Source organism: Varanus komodoensis, unplaced genomic scaffold (genome assembly GCF_004798865.1).
Source record: "Varanus komodoensis strain SLA01 unplaced genomic scaffold, ASM479886v1 scaffold40, whole genome shotgun sequence".
Taxonomy (NCBI): domain Eukaryota; kingdom Metazoa; phylum Chordata; class Lepidosauria; order Squamata; family Varanidae; genus Varanus; species Varanus komodoensis.
In genome coordinates this window covers 595,288-621,945 of record NW_025335942.1, presented here as the reverse complement: position 1 = coordinate 621,945, position 26,658 = coordinate 595,288, and the positions used below count along the sequence as shown (strand labels likewise).

General features: G+C 44.6%; 1 protein-coding gene across 5 annotated transcripts in view; it reads left to right on the top strand.

Annotated features, from left to right (window-relative positions):
* Nucleotides 1–26,658, top strand: part of TRIO (trio Rho guanine nucleotide exchange factor) — a 261,688-nt gene that overhangs the window by 198,112 nt on the left and 36,918 nt on the right. For all 5 annotated transcript variants that reach the window (XM_044442897.1, XM_044442900.1, XM_044442898.1 and 2 more), the window contains exons 35-41: nucleotides 11,413–11,705; nucleotides 13,378–13,548; nucleotides 17,792–17,887; nucleotides 18,606–18,754; nucleotides 20,645–20,711; nucleotides 23,497–23,600; nucleotides 25,132–25,201. In XM_044442897.1, the coding sequence (XP_044298832.1) occupies nucleotides 11,413–11,705; nucleotides 13,378–13,548; nucleotides 17,792–17,887; nucleotides 18,606–18,754; nucleotides 20,645–20,711; nucleotides 23,497–23,600; nucleotides 25,132–25,201 (950 nt within the window). The remainder of the gene's footprint in view (nucleotides 1–11,412; nucleotides 11,706–13,377; nucleotides 13,549–17,791; nucleotides 17,888–18,605; nucleotides 18,755–20,644; nucleotides 20,712–23,496; nucleotides 23,601–25,131; nucleotides 25,202–26,658) is intronic.

Below are 26,658 nucleotides of genomic sequence, written 5' to 3'. Positions count from 1 at the left end.
ACAGCTGGTGCCGCCCCATTTTGGGTAAGCTGTATGAATTTTCATTCAGTGCAACGTGCCGCTTCTCTCACAACATTTAAACATTCGCATCCAGTGTGATGGCTGTGCCTATGTGTAATTTATATCTCCACCCCTACTTGGGGATAGTATTACCATGGAGAGATAGCTGGGAAAGGGCACTCAGGAAAAGCGAGTGAAGGCTGGAATGCAGTAAAGTAACCAGTGGAGCTGACCGGGTGGTGTAACTCTTGGACGTGAGCCAGGTCTGAAAGGAGCACATAGCCCTCGCCTTTGTGGCACAGATGGAAGTTGTTAAATGTGTTGCTGTAGACCCTTGCCAGAGTCGGCCAGAACAATGAGCTGCAAAATCTCTCCTGGAACGGAGCACATCTGGGTGCTGCAGAGAGGCATGTCTGCTGGTTAATGTACTGCAGGCCCATGTTTCCTTTCTACCTTTGCTCAGAGAGGGCTTCTCAAAAGTTCTTTTGTGCACGATTCATACGCAGGAAGTTGCCGTTAAAATCTCATTTTAGGAAACCTGAGGATTCATTTTTTAGGAATCCTACTTTGATGAATGCACATGGGGAGGAGTATCCAAGGGGATCACATTTGCTCCTGAAAAGGCCGAAGCTTTGAGTGCAGGAAAGAATTCTGTTCTTCCAAACAGTCACAGTTGGCACGTGGGCCCCTCCTGAAAACCACATGACATCTGCCTGACAGAGCTGTGGGGTCGGTGATGCAGCCACGTCCAGAATAATAGGAAGAAAGAGTATTTCTGTCAATGAATCAGCACGAAGGACACACCACAGAGAGGGCCTGCACTTCACCTCCCTTCACCTTCAACACTGCACTTTGCTGCAGAGTGCACTGGCACATTTTGCTTCAGATCAACAAATGCCTATTTAGGTGTGAACCAGCCTGAGGCCCCTTTCTTAATTCTAAATTAAATGTGACTGGAGAGATTGTCCTTCCCTCCACATTGCTAATGGAAACTTGAGATTCAGGCAGCATCTCCACAGGAGAAATGGGATGGGGAAAAAAAGTTAAAAACTCTTTGTGGGTCTAATTTTAACCCATAAGTACAAGGCAGTGCTGGCTTGGGACTTCTTAGTATTACTTCCACAGACTGGTAAGGAGTTTCTCTGCTATTTTCATGCCACAAACTTGATTTCAGAAGATAATCCAAGAAGGGCGAATCATCTCCATGTTTGATAACTGAAGGCGGAGGGAAACCAAGAAGGAAAGTTCTTAGAGGTAATAAATAAATAAATGGAAAATCTTCCAGAGGGATCATTCCAGCAAACATCTAAACTTGGCCATAGGCCATTCGGCTGCCTGACCTTTCAGTCAACTCTTGACTACGACTTCAGACCACTTCCTCTGAAGTAGCATCCATGACTTCATTGTCACAGTGCCAAGATAAATCTGCTTGTGCAGGATTTGGCCCTTCACATTTCCCCTTGGTTTTGAAGTGGATCCTTTGTTCTATATTTTGCTTTGACATTTTCAAAAAAAAAAGAGAAAACCTAAAACTTGTATAAGTAACAGGAATTCTGACAAAGCCCTGCAGAATGGGTTGGAGTGTTGGACGGTGGCACAGGTGATATGGGTCTTAGTCCACACTCAACCCAGAAACTCACTGAGTGACATAAAGCCAATCACAGACTCTTAGCCTAACCTTCCTCACAGGGGTGGTGTGAGGATGAAATGGAGACGAGGAGACTCTTGAAAGCCCCTTGGAGTGGCAGGAGGAAAAAAAGCAGGGTTTAAATGTAATGTATTGATCATCTTCAGAAAAAGGCATGGCCCTTTTTCAGAGCATGGATTTTTATTTTAATAATTCAGAGCTTATACATTAGTAAAATGAATCTGTTGTTAAACTAACAAGCTATAGCATTGAAATTGGAGTTACATCCTGTTCTGTTTTGTAGTTCAATAGGGAATGTTAAGTCTTTGGTGAGGAAATTCCCTTGGGAGTGGCCACAGCTTTCCAGTATGTTCGCTATTAAGACTACACTGTCTAGTGGGTGAAAGCGATTCTGCATGCAACACTCCCAGGGGCTTTTTAGGAATAGTCCACTAAGATTAGTCATTGTTTGCATGTTGTTAGAAGCTCTGAAAAGGGACAGGTCATGCAAATGTTAAATAAATGAATAAATAATGAACATTAAGTTTCATTCCCTGGCTCACTGTTTTTCAAGTTTTTGTGAGCCGGGGCACACTTTGCCTGTCCCCCCCCCCCCCGGATTAAAATTGGAGGTACACCTTGCTTGACATTTGGAAAGAGGGAATTCCATTTTCCTGCCCAGTCCCAGAACAAGGGTAGGCACCCCTTCTTGCAATTGTGGCACAGTCAAGTTAATATTGCTTCCCAGCATCCTGCTTTCTCCTCTGGTATTGCCCTGCCCTTCTCATGTGCAGTATTAGGGGATCCAAGCGCACAACGCTACTTCTTCAGATGATGACAGTGTCCCTCTATGGCATAAAGAGGTTCGCCATTGCTCTCAGGAGATTGTATGGTGGATTTGTCCGACATTTAGCTGAATTTCTCAAGGCATCATTTAGTCTGTCAGTACCATCTCTTAACAATGTCTTCAGCTTTTGGAGTGCTTCACTCACATCATGTCGAGTTAAGGTGTTTTTCATGTGAGAGACATGCATCCGCTGCACTAGCTGAGCAAACAGTATTGGAGATGGGAAGGCCAGGAAAAAACACCTTTAAAAATGGGGGGAAAGCATCCCCCACACTCTTTTGTTCTTTTGATTGAAATGATTTATTTATCAGCTGCAAGCTCCAAGTGGTCTCTTATCCATCCAGTAGGCGTTTTGGGATGCTCCAAGTCATGCCCAAATTCTCAACAGATGACCAGAGTCACACTTATCATGGTATGCGAAAAGAAAAAGAAAGGCCATAGTATGCGCTTCCAGACTTGTTCTGGTTAGAAGCAGATGAATGTAGCGCTGTGCGTAGACCTGAATGAAGTCTACTGTAGATTATGCAGCCCCTGCCATCACATGTGACAGAAAAAGAGGTTATCCCACCTCTTTCTTTAAAAATAAACAAAAGACCCACAGCAGCTTTAAGTCTTTGGTTTATGGAACTCTGCCAATGTTTGATAAAGCTATAAATCTGACCCTTGCTTCCAGAATTAATCCTCTGTACCTAAAATAAATTGATGGTCTTGACAGATTGTGAGCAAAATTATGATGGTTATTATTTAATGGAATTATTAACAGTGGGGAATAAAATGCTACTCTTTACTTAATAGCTTCAGATTTCTTTCAGGCAGTTAAATATTAACATTCATAATAGGTAAGAGCATCTTCCCTAGGTAAGTAAGCTCTCAGTAGTTCTTCCTTTAAAATTTAAAACAGATTTCTCAGCGCCAGCGTCAACCAATTCCTCACAAAGAGGAAGAAATAGTATACCTCAATCAAGCTCTGACTCCCAGTTTTCCTTCTTCACCTGGATTCTTGGATGGTTCAGAGGTTTCAGAGAGTACTTGCTGAAGTTCCCTATGATCAGACATAGAATATCAACCTAAAATGTTCAGCTGGTTTGCTCATAAATTTACCATGTTTGACGTATTAGAGTTACGTAAAAGCTTAATTTATTCAGGCAATAAATACAAATTTATTGAATTTATTAAAATTGGTAATTGGATGGGTAAACCCTGCTATGCATAATGACGGTGCTCCTTCAGTAGCAGTGACTTTAGAAATGTAGAAAACACTAAATTGATATGGAACCATCTATCTCCGAACAGGATTGACTGTGTGTCCTTGCCGAGTTTGCTGATTTGTGTAATAAGTGAAATAGACCCGTCTCGCTTTCTGTTCTTGTTTGTCACCTGCAGATGTCACTCTTGTCCTGGTCACTGACATTCTGGGACTCAGTGCCTCTAGTAAGTCCAGGCTGCCGTTATGTCAGACGGCTTGATCTGTTGGACACAAGTTATGACTCCAGGGGCCATGCAGCCCAGTATTTCCATTCTGTACTACCCATGCAGCTTCTGACTTTTAGAAATGGCGACATGGTGGAATGGTTTACTTTTCTCTCTGCTTTGAAAGTGATGTTGAGTCAGAAATAAGGGCCATTTAAGAAAAGGGACTTGAGAATATTTGATCTGGCCTGCTGGGGGATTGTACCAACAGTCCATTTACTACAGCATGTAATTGAATCTGAAAGTGCCCCTGAGATGCACATGTGAAGGCGGTGCAGGTGATGGCCATCTCATGCTTGACCTCGGCATCTGGTAATAAGAGGCATAGTGCATCAAAACACAGAAAATCAATTTAGCCACCTTGACTAATGGCTATTGATCTGTCAGACACGGTTATGACTTTCAAGCAGGCTTTTGCTTCGTTTGTAGCTGATTTTGTATTTTGTGGATTGCAAAATTAGCTTTTTAGGTTATGCATCTTATTTGCTTTAGGTATGGTTTGGAAATTACTGTGGTTTGTGGGCTAGTCTAATGAAGAGTAGTTACATGCTTAGAGGGCTTCCTTCCCTCTCCTTCCTTCCCTCCTTCCCTCCTAAAGAACCTTAATTTGACACTTTGGAATGCGCAGGACAGAAATCTAAGGGAATTCTGCAACAGCACAAATCCATGTTTATGAAGGCAGGATAGGATAAGCTGTGCTTTCCCCAAACCCCAGCAAGGAACCGTGTTGTGTAATGGCAATGCCTGACTTGCCGTTGCCCCGGCCGTAATGTTGCTTAATTTTTTAGCGTTTTTAATCCAAATTTCAAGGCACTCAAAGTAGTGTATTTGTAGGAATGGCACATCTATCTGTGTGTCATTTCTCTCTCTCGCTCCCTCACATCCTCGCCTGTGTGGTCAGTTAGGCTGAGAAAGGGTGACTGGGCCAAGACCACCCGGTAAGCATGAAGTGGGGGCTTGAAACAGCCCCTCCTTTAGCACACTGCCCACTATGCACACTGGCTTAATTTTGTTCCAAGGTTGTCAGTCAACATGGGAAGGAGAGAGAGAGAGAGAGCTGCATTGGGATAGATATGTGAATTTTGGCATTCCAAGTTAAACTTTAGTTAATTTACTATTATCCCCCCGCCCAAAAAAAAAAAAAAAAAAAAAACTGTTTCATATGAATTGGGAAATGGCCTGTTTCCCATGTCAACACAAAAGGAAATGACTTCAGGCTGAGTTCCCTTCGATGCTCTGTGTCCAAGTGCTTTTTACAGTCCAACTGCAAGAGTCTTCAGTCTTCTTACATCACCTTCACTTCCACATAGGAAATCTGCATGAGGCCCTTCATATCTAATAAACGGCCACTGTTTGATTTATTGCACAGAAAGGCAATATGTGAGCACTTTGCATTTCTATGCCTCTTCAGAATTTTCCTGTATGTTCTTCATAACTTTTGGTATGGCTGTGTGAAGATCACTGGTAGCAGATGGGATGCTAGTGGTTGGCCTAAAGCCATCTGGTGAGTTCAGAGCAGACTCAGTCCCTGGTTCAAAGGCCTAAGCTTGTGATGGCCCAGATTTTGGACTGTAGCCTCCATCACCCTTAGCCAGCAGAGCCACTGGTGAGGCACTCTGGAGGTTGCGGTCCAACAGAGTCTGAGAGCCATACATTTAAATCCAATAATACATACATGCATACATTGCCTGCAGATCTGGGGAAGCCTGGATGATGACAGCTTAAATTTGGTATATTCTCAAGGACTCCTGCACCCACCAGTACATGTGTACGCACTTGGTTTCCCCAGATCCCAGTTTCTGTGTGCTTGAAAGTGTTTCTCGGACTTGTTATCAGAGCTCGAGGACAAAGCCTTGTGCTGCTGCCACAGCAGTGCCGACAGGAAAGGACAAAGAACTTCCTCAGGTTTTTGTTGTAGGAACAGTCCTAAATCAAGTGTATCTTAGTCTTGCTCAGCTTGCATCCGGTAGCAGTCAGGTTGCATACAGCTCTTCTGCCATGGTATATCCTCAAAGGTCATCCCAAATCGACTGCAGAACATGGGAGCCGGGGTTCAGCAAGTCCACTGAACCATCACACTTACTACATTGCATGTATAGCCTAGATTTTTGCTCTTCTGTGCAACCCAAGGGAGCTTATACAGTTCCATCTTATCCTCATAACAACACCCCTGAATGCAACTACAGTTAATAAAATAAATATGCAAGAAGTGTAGGTACAAGAAGTATAAAACACCCATACATACTATATGTCACCATGCTTTGTGTGAACAGGGGCTACCCAGATCTACCGGTGAACTTGAGCTGCAGTAATGCAAACCTACGCCTGACCTGTAGCATCTCTAAGCAGCACCAACTATGGCCAGGAGAGAGGGTCTCAGAACTGTGTGACATCCTGTGCTTCTGTGGTCTCCCGCTGAGTCAAAAATCATATTAAAATGTAGCCAGGAACACGCAGAGCCTTTGTGACTTGGCTGTGGAACTTAATTGTGCCTTGAAGCTCGCTGCCTTGCTTCTCTCAGTAGTATCCAGCCCCTTCCTCCAAGGAGATCGGAACAGCAATTGAACAGCATTTGGACTGTGAAGTTTGAATAAAGTGACTTGAGTAATCCCCCCCCCCCCCCACTGAAGCTTCGTAGCTGAAAAGGGGATTGAAGCTAATTGGGTCCAGACCCTCTTGGTTTAAGTCCAGCTTTTTTACTATCACAGCACACTAGTGAATGAGCAAAGGGGCGGGCAGGCAAGGAATACCAGCCCTTGTCTTTCTTTTAATGTGTGGTCTCAGCTTGCAAGATGATTGCTGTTAAAAAGCAGCAAGTTATCTCCATCTGTCAATAGTAAAAATGGACTTCTGCTCATATTGATTCATAATCAAACATTCCTTCCCCTTCTCATAAAATGGTAAGAGTAGATATTACCACTGATCTCTTCAAATAGAACAGGCCATTGTGCAGTATGAGCTAATAGTCTTAGATACAGTTATTTGATTTTGCTTTAGTCCCAGTGGCAAAGGGAATTTCCTCTGTTGATCTGAAAAAGGCATCCTGTTTTACCTTGCTTAGGGAAGTATCCACAAGTCTCTCAGGAATGAGAATTTACTGCCTTGTCACGAAACAAAGTGCAACTTTACATTCTTGATATAATGCTGCCGATACGTTGATTGCTGGTACTGTAGCATGTGGAGCTCCCTTCCCCAGCCGCGCATGGCCGTGCATGTTGGTTCTTTGTGTTCCAACACATCTGGAAAACATCAGGTTGGAGAGGACTGTTTCAGGGTTATATGAATATAGGCAAGCATGGACTTAGATTTATCTTTCTTTGTGAGTAATGCCAGGCTCGGTGCCAAACTAAAAGTGAAGGCTCTGGGGTTTTTTCATAGCAGGAAGCTTACTAGAGAAGAATGTTCACTTGCGACCAGTCCCTCTTCCCTAACAAGTATATACCATGTGTTTCTAAAGATGTTTGTCCTATGTTGTTTACACTAAAACACTGTATGGCTACACTGTAGTGTAACACTGTAAGGGAAACATGTCTAAGAAGTTAAATGGCTTTGGAAGTGAAGATGCCTGGAAACAAGTATATTGGAACTGACAGAAATCGTCACAGTGTTAATAAGTGGATTTTCGTTTTCTTTTTCCTTTAATTTTTGTTGCTTGAGTTATGTTCATGACTTGTACAGTGGGGCAGACACAGGAAAGTAAGGGAAAGTCGTTTGTCCCTTAAGTTGTTCATTGCTGTGTTTTCCTGTCAAGGGCTTTGCATACCCATTGGAGGGGAGGGGAGGGGAGGGGAATATTATAAAAAGAGACTTGAACAGTATGGATTTTGTCTCTGCTGCTCTTGGTGCATAGTGACTCTTCAGTGGAACATAATCATGCAGTAGAAGGATAAATACCAGCCTTAACCTATATGAAGTGCACTTATTCCTCAGATAACGGAAGATGCACTTGTGTGCGATGTGTTTGGATGAGGGGCAGTTAGTTATGGAATCTAGCAAGAAAATCTGAGGCAGAGGCCCCTCATTGATTTAGTAATGGACATGACTGGTGCAATTTGTTTCTAAAACAAAACTTTATCACACATAATTATGGTTAGATTTTTTTTCTAGTTTTGAATTTAGAGTGAGCAGTGCTGCTTACTTGGCTGGAAGAGTTTGAATTTGTTGTCCATTTTGATGATGGCTTAATCATTCTGTTCCCATTTCCGTTTTGTTCTGTTTTGTTTGCATGGACTTGCTATGAGCATTTACCTCCATTAGCAGAGGCACATATGGAGCTGTACTTAAGCCTCGAGAAGAGGGTAGTAAATTATCCCTTTGAGAATTTAAGGATTGTCTAAGCAAAAGTGCACCGAGTAATTTGATAAAAGGACAAGAGAAGCCCAAAGGCTCATCTGGTGTCTGTATTTATGAATAGTTTTATGAACTTGGACAATGCGCTTGGCCAGCTTTAGATAGATATGAGTTTTATTCAAAGACTTAACAAGATGTGTATTATCTTATTATGAGGAAAGAGGGAAATACTTAGTGGCTATCTTTCCGCAAGTATAGTGAACTTTAAAATAGATCCAGAGTGGCATTTTCTATGTAATCAATTTGCTTACCAGGTTTCATATAATAATGTGCGGGGGGGGGGATATAATTTCATAGTAAAACCTTCTCATCTTTCCCTTTTGTCCTTCCCCATCTGCTTACCAAAAGAGAGAGTTTCAGCAAATGATGCTGCTTGAAGCCATGATAGAGTTCTGGGCTTACATTCTTCTGGAACACCAGAAACCTGTAGAATGTGGTACTGGGCACACAACTTGGTGAGAAACCAAGCTTTAAAAAACAAACACGCACCAAGTTCTTGGCTCTGGTGAATATGACTTTGGTTGGGAGTGGGAGAGACTAGTCTCAGGTGCTGGGCATTCTTGTCTCCAGTATAGCTTCACACCATTCCCAATGTCTAGTAAAAACCAGAAAGATTTTTGCAAAATAATTTTAAATACAGAATTTATTTATGTTAATTAGTCAGTTAAAATTTTTGGATCGCACCCTTCACAGTGTCTCAGGGTGGCAATAACATAAATAAACAAGACACAGCATCGCAATGTTATATAAATTCAATGTTAAAAACAATACTAACATTTCAAATGCTGGGAAAATAAAAAGGGTTTGGCCTGGCGCCAAAATGAAAAAAGCATTGGCACCAGGCACGCCTCTCTAGGTAGCTCATTCCATAGTTGGGGCGCCAACGCAGCGAAGGCCCTTCTCTGGGTAGCCACTCTTCTGATCTACTTCCAAGAGGGATCCTGGAGAAGGACCTCCGCTTCAGATCTTAGAGGCCGGGCAGGTATATATCGAAGGAGGTGTTCCTCCAAATATCCAGGTCCTAAGCCATTTAGGGCTTTATAAGTCATCACTGGCAGCTTATTCTGGGCACAGACTTCAACTGGAAGCCTGTGCAGATGATGCAGGACCTGCACTGTGTGTGTATATCTGCTGGTCCCTGCTAGCAGCCAGGCTGCTCCATTTTGAAGCAATTGCAGTATCCGGACCGTCTTCAAGGGCAGCCCCACATAGAGCATGTTGCAATAGTCCAATTGGGCGGTTCCAGAGCATGGGTCACGTTGCTAGGTTCTGCTCATCCAAATAAGGGCGTAATTGATGGATCAACCAATGCTGAAGGAAAGTGCTCCTCACCACAGTAGTCACCTGGAACTCAAGGATAACTCTGGCTTGAGGAGCACTCCCAGACTAAGCACCTTTCCCTTAGGGGGAGTATAACCCCATCCAGAACAGGGCAAAGATTAATTACCTGGAGAGTGAACCACCTAGCAACAGGACCTCCATCTTGACTAGATTAAGTCTCAGTTTATTGGCCCTCATCCAGCCCATCACTCCAACCAGGCACTGGTTAAGGACAGCCACTGCTGGACCAGATGTAAAAGAGAGGTAAAGGTGGGTGTCATCAGCATACTGATGACTCCTCAGCCCAGACCTCTGAACGACCTCTCCCAGTGGTTTCATGTAGATGTTGAACAGTATGGGGGATAAAATGGAATCCTGTGGAACTCCATGGAACAACTGTCATGGCGCAGAGCCATAATCCCCCAGCACCACTTTCTGGAATTGGCCCTCCAAGTAGGAGCAGAACCACTGCTGAGCAGTGCCTCCAGTCCCCAACTTGGCCAGCCTATTCAGAAGGATACCATGGCCGAGAATAGCGAAAACCACTCAGAGATCCAGGAGAACCAACAGGGGCACACTCCCCCTGTCCCTCTCCCTCCACAGATCATCATACATGGCAACCAAGGCAGTTTCAGCCCATAGGCAGGTCTGAATCCAGGCTGAAATGGGTCCAGATGATCCATTTCCTCCAAGAGAGCTTGGCGTTGCCTGGCCTCCACTCGCTTGGGCACCTTGCCCAAGAACGGGATGCTAGCCACCAGTCCATAGTTAGAGGCAATCTCTGGGCCCAGGGTTGCCCTCTTCAGGATGCATCTGATCACCACCTCCTTCAAGGGTGCAGGGACCTGACCCTCCCTTAAAGAGGCATCCTTGGCTTTGGTGAGCAGCCATGAAGGGTAAGGGTCAAGTAGGTAGGTGGTGGGTTGGGCTTGTCCGAGCATCTTGTCCACATCCTCAGGCCTCAGTGACTGAAACTTATTCAGCAAAGGCAGACCAGATGGCGCTCTGGACACCTCCCGTTCCAGGACCATATCAGTTGTGGTGTCCAATTCATGGCGAATCTGAATGATTTATCCCTAAAGTGCTGGGCAAAGTTGTCACAGTGGGTTGCCGATGATGCAACGGGGTCTGTTCATCGCATCGGCTCAAGAGCCAGTAGTGCTGGCACAGAACTACTGCTCCGTCCGTCCATCCATTCACTGATCCATTTGTGATCCATATGATCCATGTGGGTGCTGGGTAATGCAATGGCCAAGTCATCACAACAGGAGTGGCAAACGCGTCACAATGGTGCCTATGAATTCGTTATCTATCTGGAGCGATATAAATCGTACAAGGGCAAGTAGCCATATAGAGCTGCATGGCAACCGCAGGGAGAGTCCACACTTGATGACTGACATCCTGGTCATCATGGCTGGTGACTGTAAAAAGCATTTCCCAGTGTGGTGTCTTCCAGGCGGGTGAGACTTCCGTTCCCACAGTGACCATTGGGCAAGCTTCTCAGTCATTATGGCACTGTAGTTCAACACATTTGGGGAGCATCCAGTTGGGAAAGAGTGCTCTAAAACATTAACGTCCACACTGTGGTTGCGCTCTTTGGCACAAGCATTCCTCAGTTCCGCACAGGTACTCAGTCGAGAAATCAGGCTGAAACTGTTTGGCTGTGGCCCATTCCAGACGATCATTTACCATGGTTCGTACAAGCCATGGGTGAAAGGATTACTTTGGTTGCTGAGAGAACTCTTCTTCCCCGCCCCCTTTTCTGGTGTTCATGATGTTCCTCCGTTCTCCCTTCCAGACTCTCTTTCGGTCTCCAGCAACGATGCCAGCCCTCCCGCCTCTGTCACATCCCTCCAGCCTCATATGATTGGTGCCCAGAGCTCCCCAGGCCCAAAGCGCCCAGGCAACACCCTGAGGAAATGGCTCACCAGCCCAGTGAGGCGGCTTAGCAGTGGAAAGGCAGATGGCCATGTGAAGAAACTGGCCCACAAGCATAAAAAGAGCCGAGAAGTCCGCAAGAGTGCTGACACCGGCTCCCAGAAGGACTCTGACGACAGTGCTGCTACACCACAAGATGAGACTATTGAGGAGGTATGTGTCCATGCCATGGCTTAGTTTTATACAGATGTTGGCAGTGCTTCCTAGTTTCAGTCTGGGTACTGGATAGGTACATACTATGGGAACAGAAATGCCAGATCTCCTATTTCTTCTAAGGGGAAGATCTTACCATACCGCCTCACGGTGCTTTTCAGTTAGATTTGAGGAGGCACCATGCTTGAGCTGCTATTTTATGAGCAGGGGAAGAGAATTCCTTATCTTAATTTTTTGACAAAACACTTAGCAAGCAGTTTGTTTCTTGGATCTTTGACTTCACTTTTCCATAAACAACCACATGTGGCTGCTTTCATTCCCCCATATGTGTTGCTTTATCTCTTCACTCTGTTTCATTGCATATTGAAACGATCTTATGAGACAGCTGAATAGGAGCATCTATGCTTCATCATTGCCAACATAATCAACATTGCATTGCACTGCAGAACTAAAGCAGAATATTGCTCAAAGCAACTGCTATCTAACTTCAGCTAACACATGAAGTAGCAGCAGAAAAGGATGTATGGTTAAGATTTACTGCTTATGTTTTAAAAGTATTCTTTTTTATTAATGGTTTTAACTTAGGAGCATGAGCCTGGTGCTGTTGTATTGAAGAGTATTGATAGATGTAATTTCAGTATGCAGATTTAGCAATGTTGGCTTGGCTCAGTGATCTTTGTCCAACCTACAATGTTTTATCCCATGATTTCTGAACTGGGGAACTGCAGTTTGAGAACTTTCTGAAAACCAGGATATGAACCTGGCTGTCAGAACCTGGGGAACTATGGTTTGACCTAAGAAAAATTAGTTTAAATAAGCCATGATCAAACTAAGAGTTTGGTTTGGTTTGGTCTGTTGAGAAATTTGGACTAAAACAAACCACATTTCCAAACAGCTTCACATTCTGACATAGCTCAGAACTGTGATTTGTTCTAAAGTGCAAGTCAGAGCTTTCATTTCAGAAGCATACAAGTCCAACATCCTTATTACCAGTTAAATAAACTGTACTTTAAGTCATTGTCTGAACTGAGCCATAGTCATGTCCTCTTGGTTTTAAATACACAATTGCTTAAATACTCAGTTTTTAGTTTCTTTTAAGGGCATTAATACCAGCTTCAAAAATCTGTAATGCCATGAATTCAAAACTTGGTGTCAGATCCAGACTGAGTTAGTTGAACTTCGTTCCCACTGAACTCGGTGAGACAGGTTACTAATAGTACAGGTTCCATAAATTTCAGTGGGAAGTAATTGCAATGTACTTAGTCTGAACCCAGCCCTTTATATTGTATGCAAGATTCCAACTTAGCTGCTCCTGCTGGTGTGAGCATGAAGCTGTCCTTTTTCCATAAATAAAGTTGAATTTGGAGTGGTCTTGCTTTGTTCACCAGCAGGAAGTAAACCTAAAGGAAGTAAACTTCCCCAAATAATACAAGACCAGTTAAAGGGTCTTTAGGTTTCTCTCTGGGCTGAGAATTTTAAGGCTAAAACTAAATATGATATTACTGAGGGAGACACAGCCAGTTTTGCACAGTGGCTTGGAGACTGAGTTATATATCAAGAGTTACTGGACTACTTTATCAGGTGGTCCTTACAACTATAGGGAGAAGGTCTGTGAAGTATTTTGCACATTGTCCTGTATAAATGCAACGTGTGATCATCATTATGTTTGCAGAGAGGGAGGAATGAGGGCTTGAGCAGTGGCACCCTCTCCAAATCCTCCTCCTCAGGCATGCAGAGCTGTGGAGAGGAAGAAGGTGAAGAAGGACCTGATGCCGTGCCGCTTCCCCCTCCAATGGCAATCCAGCAGCACAGTCTACTCCAGCCCGACTCACAGGATGACAAGGTAAATCATTGAAAGGAGAGGCTGCAGAATGGCATGCTTCCCATGGGAATGCCCATGGCAGAATTCATGCCTTGCAGGCAGCGCCATCCGAGGCCTGGTGCTGCGTCAGATGCCGGCCTCCCGCAGAGATGCCTGGCCTCAGACAGATACTCTAGAAGTGGAATGGGTGGATCATACCCTTCCTCAAGACACTGCATACTCTACTGGCAGGATGACAAAATTTTGTGCCACCTTCCAGGACAGTTAAATTATGGATTCTGCATAAATTGTGCAACTTGAACACATTGTAATGATCTCTTGTTTTGCATAATTCAGTTTATTTTTTATCTATTTAAAGACTGAATAAATATTATTACTTATATTCCGTGCTATAGATATAATATTTTTCTATTGTGTATAGTTTATTCTAGTTTTATTAGTCATGGGGAAGTAGCTATACAGAGCTATGAGTAACTGCACAGGGCAGTGAAATTCTGTCGCCAAACAGTGTTTAGCCTCCTCCTTAGTTTGTGAAATTTCAGCCATCAGTGCAGACATAGGAGCTTTCAAGTGCACCTCCATATCCTCAGGGCCAGAAATTTTTTCTCTTCAGAAAACCAACATGGGGATAGTGGAGGCTGAACCTTCTACCTTCGGAAGGGCTTCATATCTTGCTATAGTGTCTGTTTTTCGTATCTATACTCTGCTTTCCTAACTCAGTGCATTCTTAGCACAGTTTTAATACAAAAGGATATATCTGGAACCAATCACCTCGGGAGCTTGTGGATTCTCCCATGCTAGAGGCATTCAGGAGGCAACTGGGCAGCCATCTGAGAGGGATGCTTGAACTTGGAGTCCTGCACAGAGCAGGGGTTTGGACCCGGTGGTCCTCTGGCCCCTTCCAGCTCTTCTAGTCTATGATTCTAGTATACTTACGCTCAGGGGAGAGATGGCCAAGTGTGCCTTCCTGGGTCCAGAGAACATCGTTGTGTGTGTGCGTCCTTGTTCCTGCATCTGCCGTGCACCCCTGTTGGCATGCTGAAGCTATTTCCATCTTGTCCACCAGTTTTCCCTTTTGCATCTCAAATTAGAAGATTCTGCCTGTGAAAATTGGCTTCTCTGAGGTGAAGCAGCTTGGTTATTTTACGTGTGGCATTTCATCCAAGGCTTTGCTGCTTTAGGACTCACAGTGTGAATTTCAGAAAATATCCATATTGCATAATTTAACAATGATATAAACAAAAAACACATCTTAAAATAATTTGCTTGTAATAGTTTGAAAATGTGGAATTTATATCGCTTTCAAAATCTTCATCCTTTGCCCTGCACCAAATAGTTATTTATCAAATTAAAAAAGCAGATGCTGCTTCTAATATTTTCTGCTTCAAGTGTTCAATTACTTTTGTAAATTTTTACTGTGATCTCATGCTTAGTACACGTTCTTGGCAGCAAGCCACCATTCTGGGTAAAGCAGATGTGTTCAGCGTTTTGGTTCTTTGCTTTTTCTTCAGCACTCTTGTGGTTCTCTCCTGGGGATCTTAATCATTGTTAAGGTGACCACATCCTGGAGAGCAAAGGGGATTTCCTGCGTACTCAGTGAAATGGACTCCCACAGTGTACAGAATGATGGTAGAACCTGCACTGAAAAAGATGAACAGAAAAATCCCCATGCTTAGAATTCTTCTCATCATTAGCTTAGTTGGCTTATTGTTTAACTTTCATTAACTGCCCAGAGAGCCTCAGCTATTGAGTGGTATGAAAATGAAACCAACAAACATTTTGACCCAGATCCAGATCTGTCCAGATTTCAGGAGCTCCAGGACAGAAGAGGTGATATTTCAGTAGGAGCTTCCATGTTTTGTTCAATGAGTCAGATACATGCTGTCATGGAAGATCCAGTCTACACATGCAACAGATTTCCACAGAGTTTGAGATCGTGCTGTTTGGGGCTGAGATAATGGCTTTATTTTTATTAAGCACCTGAAATTACTTCATCAGCCTTTGAAGAAATGGTCCTTCAGGCCCCCATCACTGTGCATGGGGAGCTTTGGGCTTCATGTGACTTCTTCACCTTCTTTGCACCCTTCATTATGTGTCTTGTCTGGTAGTTTTAATAGTGCTGGGGGAGATGTTCTGTTCTGGTCGGGGAATCACATTCTGCATACCGCAAGGGAGATGGAGAAGCCATATAAGAGCCAAAGAGCTACTTCCAGTCTCACCAGGCATGGTGGTGCGAAGAGAGAATAGAAAGCAGCTTCGTAAATCAGGAGCAGTAAATTATGACAGAGCAGCTTCCATGGGAAACGCTTTTCTCCCAGCACTGACCTTCCTAACATGTTGTGACAAGGAGGAATCTCTTCTTGCAGGTCATTGGCAGGGACCGTGAATTGCCTGTGAGCTCATTGTGCCCTCAAAGTCCTTTGTGACTCACAAGAGTTCCTTGACAACAAAGCTGACATGGGAAAGGTTACCTGAAAGTATAGAAAAGCCCTGCCTTGGGGCATTCTTTGTTTTGGATTATGGCTGGGTTTGCAAGTTTCATCTGGGGCAATCCCAAGTCTCAGGTTGTAGGCTGCCCACTTCAGGAGCTGCAACACAGATGCTCAAAAGAGGGGCCTGTATTGCAGAATTGTGTCTCCTGTATCAATTAAAAAGTCAATCCCCAGGTAAGGATGAATTTTCCATTTTGGATTGCTGCACTGGTATAACTCTGGGAATTATCCTTCCTTACTCTTTTAGTGCTGTGTAGCACAGCTTCTGATGGCTTTTTAAGAATGTTTTTTTCCTGGTACATATTGCAAGTCAAGTCTGGAATAGCTTTGGTCTGCTATATGTCCCAGCAGGACTTAAGTGGTTACCATGTTGGGAAGGGAGGAGTGGGACTTATAAATTTTCCATTCCCAAAGGCTTCCTCAGTTGGCACCCCTACCCAGGCAGTAGATCTTATCAGACCGTGGTGATCTGTCTGTCACTAAACAGCAAGCGCATTTGTCAATAGAACATGCTTGCGCACTCTCCGCAGGTCTGCTTGGCAGCACCATTGCTTATTTCATGACTTGTGTTCAAGCTGTAGCTTCTGATTTTTCGCTTGTTTTTGATAAAAATTGCTAAGACAGTCACTCTATTATTGTGTAACTAATCGTGTTTCTTTTGTTTTGTTTTCTTTGTTCCTTAAAAACAACCACCACCCCTCTTTCTTTAGCATTATGTTGATTTATGTTCTGCCTCTGCTTTGGCTCAATTTCCCTATCTCTCCATTTAGAGTGTCTTGTGGATTCTCACACCTCCCCAGTTTCCCATCTCCCCATTTCATTGAAGCCAATTACAGCACACTAAAATTTGATATTGCGATTATGATTTAAATTATGGGGGCTGATCTTCAGCTTCCATATAGATAAGGTTGAACTGAGTTCCATGTTCCGAAGCACTGAACCTTTTGGTTTAAAATGTCCATCCAGTGGTGAAGAACAACATCGCTTGTGTTGCATGATGTACACCTGTGCTGTCCTTGTAATATGAAGTGAAGTTCATATTATTGTGCCTTGTTAGCTTCCAGTTTTTTAATGGTACATGTAATCTGCAAATAGGTTTGCATGTCTGCTAATTCCTGAAAGCCAAATTAAATGGCTACCACCCTCTCCCAGAATCCTTTGCTGTCAACACCTTTTATCCTCAGTTGCAGCCATAAATTGGCACCTTGTAGCTTTTGAGGCCAGAGATCTTCTAGACTCTGCACTTACCTTTGGGGAAAATGGATGGCACAAGGAATGGTGAGCCAAATGACCCTGCTCCCTTTTAGAATTGCCAGTTGGCTGTTGGTTTAGTAGTGTTAGATTCTGAGATTTTCTTTCCTCAGGTTCTTTTCCCTGTTGCTTGATGATACATGCGGCATTGTGGAGGGGCGGTGGGGGTGTGTTAGGGAAATATCCTTGGATAATGCAGTGCATCTGGCAAGGACCTTGTATAGCAACCTTGATAGCTTCAGTTTATAGCAAGAAAAGCATGACGGTTGTCCAAGAATATACCTTGGTCACCCAGCTGCTTAAGGAATGTTACAGAATCCCAGTGAAGTGTGAAATAGATGCAGAGTAGCAGAGGACATACAAAACTTGTCTTAAATGAAGAAATTTCAGAAAGTAAGTGAAAGAAGGGGCTTTCCATTCATTAGGGAGCAATCTCATGCACAGATACTTACCATTTATGAATATCCTCAAGTTTATATTGTGGGTATCTCCCCCTACCCCTCTTTTCACCCATCGTGCAGACATCTTCTCGGTTGTTGGTACGACCTACCAGCTCAGAAACTCCCAGTGCAGCGGAACTTGTCAGTGCAATAGAGGAGCTTGTGAAGAGCAAAATGGTGAGCCTGATTTTGTTGCCTATAGAAATCTCAGAGTAACTTATAGGGCATGCGGCTATGGAAACATAGGAGCCGCGCTGGATCAGTCCAGAATATTTCCCAGTCCAGCACGGTCTGTCCAACTGGGGCCTGCCTGCCGGGTTTTAAGGGGAAGCTTAAAATATTACATAAGGGCAGTACCCCACCCCCGTGGTTTGTCTGAAGCATTTGGTGTTCAGAGGTATGCTGTATTGTCTCAGTTCACACCAGCAGAACTATCCTCCATTGCCTCATCTTTCTAACAAATTAGCTCCCTTGCTCCTTCTTTGAATAGTCCATCCCATTAGGTAGTTGTGCGTTGTTTGAAAATGCTCTGCGTTTCATTTGCCCAGTCTTCAGCTTTATTACTAGTATCTCTTTCGAAAGGATTTCAGTGGTGGAACTCAGACCCTGACCTGGGCCCCGGGAGTTAGGTGCAGGTAGCCTAATCCTACAAATGGTGCTGCACGTTGCATCGCTTCACACAGCGATCTGATTGCGCAGAAGCAGACTAGCTGAGGAAAGAAGAGTTCTAATACCCACCTCTTGGGCGTAAATGGTCAGCATGCCCTTAAAGTAATTAAAACTGTAGAAAATATTGTGATAACAGGTGCATGGATTGTGCTGGAGATTTCGTCCAACCACAACTCACCTTGTGATGGGTGCAGTTTAGAAGGAATTTCTTTCAACTTGCTCTTAGGCACTGGAGGATCGTCCAAGTTCCCTCATGGTTGACCAGGGTGATAGCAGCAGCCCTTCGTTCAATCCTTCGGACAACTCACTTCTCTCCTCCTCGTCACCCATTGATGAGATGGAAGAACGGAAATCCAGCTCTTTGAAAAGGCGACAGTAAGGCCCACTTGCAAATTTTGCTTTTCTTTTGTTTGCTTAGATATATGGTGCATTTCTAAGTGCTTTTAATATGGCCAAACTATACCAATATCAGTGTCTCCTCTAGGACACTGCAGTTCCCTTGAGTCCGGTTTGAGTAAAGTAAAATTAATTATTGTGGGACAAATGTTTTCCCAAAAAAGTGATTTGGGGCAAGGGGTAAGTCGTTCTCACTATAAGGATGGCTTCTGTCAGTGAATGGAAGAGGAACAGTTGGCCTCCCATGCTCAGCTCCCCGTGCCCTTCAGTACCTGCGCTGGAAAGTTGGAGGACACTCCAGAGCAGATTTTGAAGAGGCAGGGACTGGGCGACAAGAGGAAGAGACTGGGACATTCGACTTGCCTAAATCTCTTCCTCAGCATCGAAAGCACATGTGGTATTTTAGAATACAATAAGTAGATTCCTTCAAAGCAGGTTTAGTGCATAAGGGCAAGAGCTAGTAGTCTAAATGTCCTCCATTTGCAACTCCCCCATCTAGGGATGATAATACATACCTGCATGTGAGGGGGTGTCACCTGGAGGTGGGTAGAGACCTGTTCTTCCCTGCAGAGGGAGGCAGGAGGCGCTCCAACGGAGCCAAGCTCAGGGAACTGTTGAGAATGGCTCAACGTATAAACAACCCACACGCTCAGGAGCAATAAAACTAAAGTCTTTTATTGCTACTTGTCTACGAGATTTACAACACTACAGATAAGCTCTACTGTTAAGGTCTTTACAAGGCAGATGCTAACTCCTTAGTGACGTTTCTCCCTGAGCCCACGTGGGACGAGCTATCTTGGTCCCGCCTTTCTTCTCTGAGGCGAGACAAAGCCTGTTTTTGTTCTCATCTTCTCAGAATACGTCTATTGGTTGCGAGGGAAAAGTCTATCCCGCCTCCTGTGTCTCCTGTGTCACGCTCAGGCAGTTCAGTGTCAGGAGGGGTGGGTGAGTCTGCTTGGGCTCTCCATGAGCAGAACTCATAGTGCCTTTTCCCCGGAGCCCTCTTGCTTTGATGTGGGCTCGGGTGTTTGCTCAATGGGCAAAGGGTCAGGATGAGGTGCGGCTATCTGTTCAGCCATTCCCGAGCTAGGTTGTGGGGTTGACATTTGAGCACAGGGTCTCAAGTGTAAGTCCTCCTCGTGAGGTGCTGCCTCTGTCGGGGCATCAGGCATGACAGGAACCAAGGTTCCACTTGGATGCCAGGAAGCACTTCCTGACAGTTGGGACCCCGAGGGTATGGAATGGGCTTCCACGGGAGGTGGTTGAGGCCCCATCTTGCGGGTGTTCAAGGATAGGCTGGACGTCCACATGGTGGGCGTGTCGTGAGCGGAGCCGGCTGGTGCCGGAGGTCAGACTAGATGGCCTGGGAGGCCCCTTCTGACTCGCTCCGTTTCTTTGTTTCTATAATAATGGTGGTCCATCTAATCTAAGGAAGAGTAGCTATGGAAATAATGTGAGCACAAAAAAAGAAGAAGCAGCAGCAATATTATTAGGTCTTGTCTGCAGTTGTTCAATTGACTGATTTATAAAATGTGTGAAATTTTCTAAGCACTAGTCAAAGCTTTAAAATAACACAGTACCAACCTTCTGGAAAAGACACACTGCAAAGGGTAGAGGGAATAGTATTTGTTCTGGTTCTTGTCCTATAACAGCAACATCAGAACCTAATTTTTTCCCTAACACTAGTAGACAAGTGTGTCCTAACTCAGCTCACTGTTTTTTAACAAGTGGCTCTCACTGATTTATCAACTAGAAATTTAATCGATCAGCCAGTTAAAACATAAAGAATTCTACACTGTGCTCACGAAATTTGTTGATTGTATTGTTGAACTCTTCCCATAAACCTTTTTACTTGTCATAACATTGCAGCTATGTCCTCCAGGAATTAGTGGAGACAGAGCGAGATTATGTGAGAGATCTTGGCTACGTAGTAGAGGTATGTTTTATCCTTTTAAAATTAGAATGTTTCTGACTTTCTTTGTTATTGACAGCAAATGCTTTGGCAGATCTATCATACATTCTTTGTCATATTGTATTAGATACTTGCTTAGGAATATAACTAAGATTTCTACATGTCACATAACCATTGCTGATAATGCAAATGTGCTAGTAATACTTGCATGAAAAGCACCTTTGAAAGCTTTTCCTAGCTCTCCGCCCAACTGTTTATGGGAAGTTTATTTATTTATTTATTTATTTATTTATTTATTTACATGTAAGCTTTAAAACTGTGCAGTAATTACAATTTGCATGAGCTCCGTGCTGCTTGTTCTTTCTTGGTCCCTCTGTAAAATAAGTTTCAGACTGATTTGATACTATATTGGCAGAGAAGGGCTCTGGCAAATCCTTGTACAGGAATGTGAGCCATGGAATGGATGGCAGCCTTTCTGTTTTAGACGGGACAGCTGAAACACCTTTTAATAAACATGCCTGTTAATAGATTTAAGACTCATCCTCTGAAGGAGGCAACAAGCTAAGCAAGTATCATAGATGTAATCAATACTTTAAACATGAATTAAACGGGGTTGCTGTCCCACTGCCCTCTGGAGCAGATTTGCAAGGGGAGGAGCTGCGCTGGCCAAGGGGAATCCACCCATTTCCTTTCCCTGTGCTGATGTTTGTGAATGAGCAGGGGCTTCTTCGGCCATGATGAGTCCGTGATTAAAAACAGTATTGAGGTTCCATCTCCTGTATGTGTTACTACATGCAGCATAATGCAGCAGCTCCTTACACTCACCCGGGCTGCCAGCTGCCATGCCTATAAGGTCTCTTCTTTGGAAAAGGGAGGACTCCACTTGTGGACACAGCCCCTACCTGTGCTGTGTCATACCAGGTAATCTAGGGAGCAGCACACCTCCACAGGAGGTATTTGCCCTCCAGATTTCCTGGAAAGGTTTGGGACCTTTTGCTGGGTTCGATGCATGTGGCCAGAGAGAACAAGCCCTGGTTTTGCATTCCCACAAACACACTCAACCCTGAGAAAGGAGAGTTCATTCAGCAGAAGGTATAGAGCAGGCACAAGCTTTTAACCCCATCTTGTCTAGACAGAAAATATCCGTGTTGCAGTCTTACTCTATATTTCTAAAGAGGTAAAGCACTTCCGTCTAACAGAGAGAGGGGCTCACAGAGTGGGAGGGGGATCCATTACCTGTCCTGCCGGATGGACTCTGAACAGGGGCAGGAAGGGAACGAGACATCCACAGGCAGCAGAAAACCTCTGTTCAGTGCTTGTTTCCCTCTGCCTGCCATGTTCGCAGTATGTTGGACTCCCCTTAGCGTCTGATCTTTAAACTATATTTCTCTCTGCACATGTGTCTATGGGAAAGGTGAGTTTCACAGACTTGTGCCAGTTATTGGAAGGGTGCTTGATTGATTCTTGATGACCTTAACTATTGTCATTCTGGGTAAGAGGCGAGTTCTCTGTTTGCTAGGTGCTATGGATGAGGTAATTTCTAGGTGTCTCAGGACACGGGTCCTCTTCCTCGCAGGGTGGTTTGCCCAGTCCATTTAAGAGGGAAATGCCTGGGCACAAATGCTGCAGAGATTCCATCCTTCTCTCACACTGGCTAGCCCAGGATCCGAAGTCCTTCTTCCTGGCCTACCCAACATGGCGCATGGCCAGGGATCCTGTTCTGGCCTGGGAACTTACTGTTATGGTGCTCACATTGATAGATACACATGTTGCAGATGATTAGCGCATGAAGGGAGCCGTTAACTGTTTCCAGACACTGTTACTGGAGAACGTGCAGCCACGGTCACTTGTATAATGCAGGGCACCCCTATTTCCCTGCATGTGTTCATGTGCCCATTTCCCATTGGCCGGGGATTTGACATCATTGCCTCACCCAGAGTGCCGGGAAAATGAATGCGCCAAGGGAGCATCACGTGCTTATCGGAGCACACAGGCAAGATGTAGATGAGCTGTCCTGAAATAACTGCTTGAGCGAATGTGTCTTTTAAACATAAGTAAAAAGGACAATGTTTCAGGATTCCCCAAAGCCCACCATAATGACGTGGCTGTAGGACAGACTGTGCAGTCTGGCAGCGTATGCACGTATCACAGCCGGCTCTTTATACCGGTCTCTTGTCACTGCTTCCCTGTGTTGCAACTTGGCACCTTGAGCTGATGGGAAAAGCCAGTTAGAGTGCCAGTATATGCAGTATGTGAAGTACCCAGCATGAGGAAATTTAAAGGTAGTGAATCACGGTTAAGTGGGGTTTCTATATCTGGCTATTATTATTATTAAAACATTTTTATGCCGCCCCATTCGCCGAAGCCTCGGGGCGGCTTACAACATGTATTATGTAGAAGTGTGTCAGGGTGTCTCTTCAATTATGCTGTTACAAAGATGCTGTGGTCTGGAGTCAGTCTCCACTGCCGTGTTTGAAGGAAGGGCATGCAGCCTGGCAGAGCTGGACAGAGGACAGACCGTGGACCCGTTTCTGATGATCCGCCTCGTAGCTCCTAGGTCTGCTGCCGCTGTGCTGAGCGAGTGAGGACGTGATGCCCGTGCTCCTGTGGAAGAGTTTCTGCCCAGGATCTCTTGAGGCACCTACTAATCATGCCACTGGGAGAGCCTGACTCCCCGCTCATAATCGCCTCAATTAAAAACACGTCAGTGATACCTGAAATGTAAATAACCAAGGGCCCAAAACAGAAGGCAGCAATGTGAAATGTACCAAAGAGATTAACAGCAGGACCCACAACCCTTTTCCCTCAGGGTTACATGGCGCTCATGAAAGAAGATGGTGTTCCTGACGACATGAAAGGCAAAGACAAAATTGTGTTTGGCAACATTCATCAAATATATGACTGGCACAGAGAGTATGTATGTTTTCTTTTTTAATTTTAGCTGGGTGTCTTTCTGTTTTTAATCTTGCATAACCCACTGACATTGTGGGCAAAATCATGCTAAACAGTATAAAAATATACTGGCAGGTGGGGGGAATCAGTGGATGCTCTAAAGATTTTAAAGGTAAAAGATTAACTGCCAAAGTATTTTGACAATTAACTAATGGAACAGTGGCTGATCTAAAAGCAAAGGAACTGCCTTATCCAAAGCACTTCAAAGGCTTATGCCAACAGAACAGAAAGAAAAAAGAGACACTTTTCTTTTACCCTTTTCCATCCCACCACCCCACCCTTAGATTCCCTGCCATAGATTCCACTCATTTTTGTGCTGAGCTGACTTGGCCACGCCACACTTCTGGTGACCTTTTTCCATTCCACCCCTCTCTTAATTTCTGTGTTTGTGTAGTGCTTAGGGATTGATTCATCAGGTACGCGATGGCACCGTCGCTTCTAGTTGCAGAGTAGCCCTTGAATTCATCTCATCTTGCAGCGCAAGAATGTGGACTTAATAAAAGCTTCAAGCCCCAGCATTTCACAGCAGGACAAGTCTCCCGTAGATGAAATCTCAGCTTTTGGATCTGTTCAGTCAGAACAGCATTCACCTCTTGCCCTGAGTGTCTGAAAGCTTTATTCTTGGAATGTCTGCAGATAAGAATAACTGTCTGGTGGACTGTTCACACAATTGCAAAGCGTTTCAAACAGGACTCAGCCGTCTCAGAATCTGTGGGTGGAAGACGACACCCCAATGATCTTTAGGGCCCCAAACGGCCATCTGTCTCTTCCTCTGCCTATGGATGAGTGGTGGTGGTTACTACTTAATAGACAGAGCTTGGCTTTGATCCAGAGTCTTAGCAGGCTCTTGTAAAATGATTCGCCTAAGCTGGAATTTCCTTTCTCCCTCAATATGCCCTTTAAAGATAGTATTTCAGTTTGCTGTTTCTCATGTTTGGAGGAACATGAGTAAGAGTGAGTGGCTTGACATGCAACTCTCTGCACCTTGTCTAGCAAGGGCTATTTATTTCTGCAATGTGGATGGTATAGAAGACCACGGTTGCTCACTGTTTCAAAGGGAGTCCCATGGCATGAGAATGCTTCCTTTGTAGATAAAGCCGCTGTAGTTTCTTCCTTTTCATGTCTAAACTCCCCACATTTTTTCCAGATATTCTTCTAGTAGGCTCAGGACTGGCCCAGCTACACAATGAAAGCAGGCAGTTGCCTGAGACACTTACAGAGAGCTACTAACGCAGTGCGCAAGCTCAGAAGTGCACTCCACAATATTATGCGGTGTTAGAGAAGCTGCAGGGCCAGGCACTGCTCAGGGAAGAGGTGCCGCAGCTGCATGGGAAGGACAGAATGGCTTCAGCCAGCCCTGTGCAGACATTCACTGATGCGCCCGCCATAAACCGTGGTTGCAGAAAGTGCTGATCTCCTGCCTAGCAACTGCAGCCAGCCAGTTGTGAGTGAGGAAGGGAGAAATCAAAATAAATGCTTTTGTTCTGTCCAGTTTCTTTTTAGGAGAATTAGAGAAGTGCCTTGAGGATCCAGAAAAATTAGGATCACTTTTCGTTAAACATGTAAGTATGAGCATTCTTGCTGCTGTATTTGCAAAAGCCATTTGGGTTGTGGACCTACATATTGGACTGCTGCTGTATTTTTCCTGTACTGGGGGCCATTTTCCTCCATGGGTCTTCCTCAATTTGCACATACTCTGTTCTTAGACACCAGAAGGAGTGCTTAGCCATGTGGTAAATAGCTTTCCTGAGCAGACAGGGAGAGTCTGTCAGATTTCCGCACAGGTTGTTGCACAGTGACAAGGTACTCAACAGTTGTGGCTTATGGCTGAGCTACACATTACATTTGCCATGAAAAGCAGCACCGCAGTGTCCAGTTCAGAGTGCCTGAAAGTTCCACGATTGAACCTTCCCTGTGGAGAAGGAAAGCAAGGGTGACTTGAAGTCCCATTAGATGGGATGGTGTTACTTGTTTTAACTCAGTTGTGACTAATGGGAGGGGCCGAGGGAGAAACAGCCGGGGAGACATGGAGGCGTGTTGCCCACAGGAGGAGGCGGCCAGCACAGCAGAGCGGAGCCGTTCAGGGAAGCCTTTTATGGAGCCTCCCGGAGCTCCCAGCTGCACCGCAGGATTCCTAGTCCTAGTCCGATCCTAGTCCTGTAGATACTTGCAGGACGACCCATGCTGCCTTGCGCAATCATATCAGCGGGTTGCTGCACTACTGCTTCAGATCCAGAGTGAGAACATTCTTGTACTCTGTGAACTCTCTATGTGCAGAATATGCACACGATCCATGGATGATTGGTGCATGTGTTAAAAGAAGGAAGGACACGTCTTGATTTCTGCAACTAGTTTATGAGAACTGAGGCACATTATTGTGGGAACAAGAAGTCCTGGTGCATTTCTTGGAAGACAGACAGCCCTCCATTATCAAGCCTCTCCCAGCAATACACCGCGAAGAGGAGCACTGACCTTCATTTTGTCCCCACTTGAACGGAGAGCATGCCCTAGGATACATCCAGCAGGCTGTCCAAAACTCTTCAGCCTGTCCGGAGAGCTCATAACAGGTTGCAAGTTTTCACTGGCAGACAAGCCTGTCTGGAAAGGTCTTGAAAACAGAAGGTCTGTACTGCTTCTGACGCCATTGGTCTGCACAGTAGATCGATTTAGTAGTTGTTCGCTAATTCCCAAAAAGTCGTAATAGTTGCATACCTTGTGTCTGGTTAATAGTCGTGATGGGCAGACTTAGCCTGGATGAATGCATTATTCCTCAGGTAATAGCAAACTCACCCATGTAAGTTCTCCCGTAAAATAAAAAGCCTTGTTCCATGTAAGCAAGCAGCTGCATATGTGCAGTATCAACGTGCTTATTCAGAGATGCATTTTGAAAGCATGAGTGTACCATACAATAAATAGTGTATTAATGTGGTCCCAAATCCGATCCAGTGAAGGTAAGAGAGTATGTGCTACCTCCGTGAATATCAAACCGACCTATGGGTAAGAACAAAATGGAGGAATA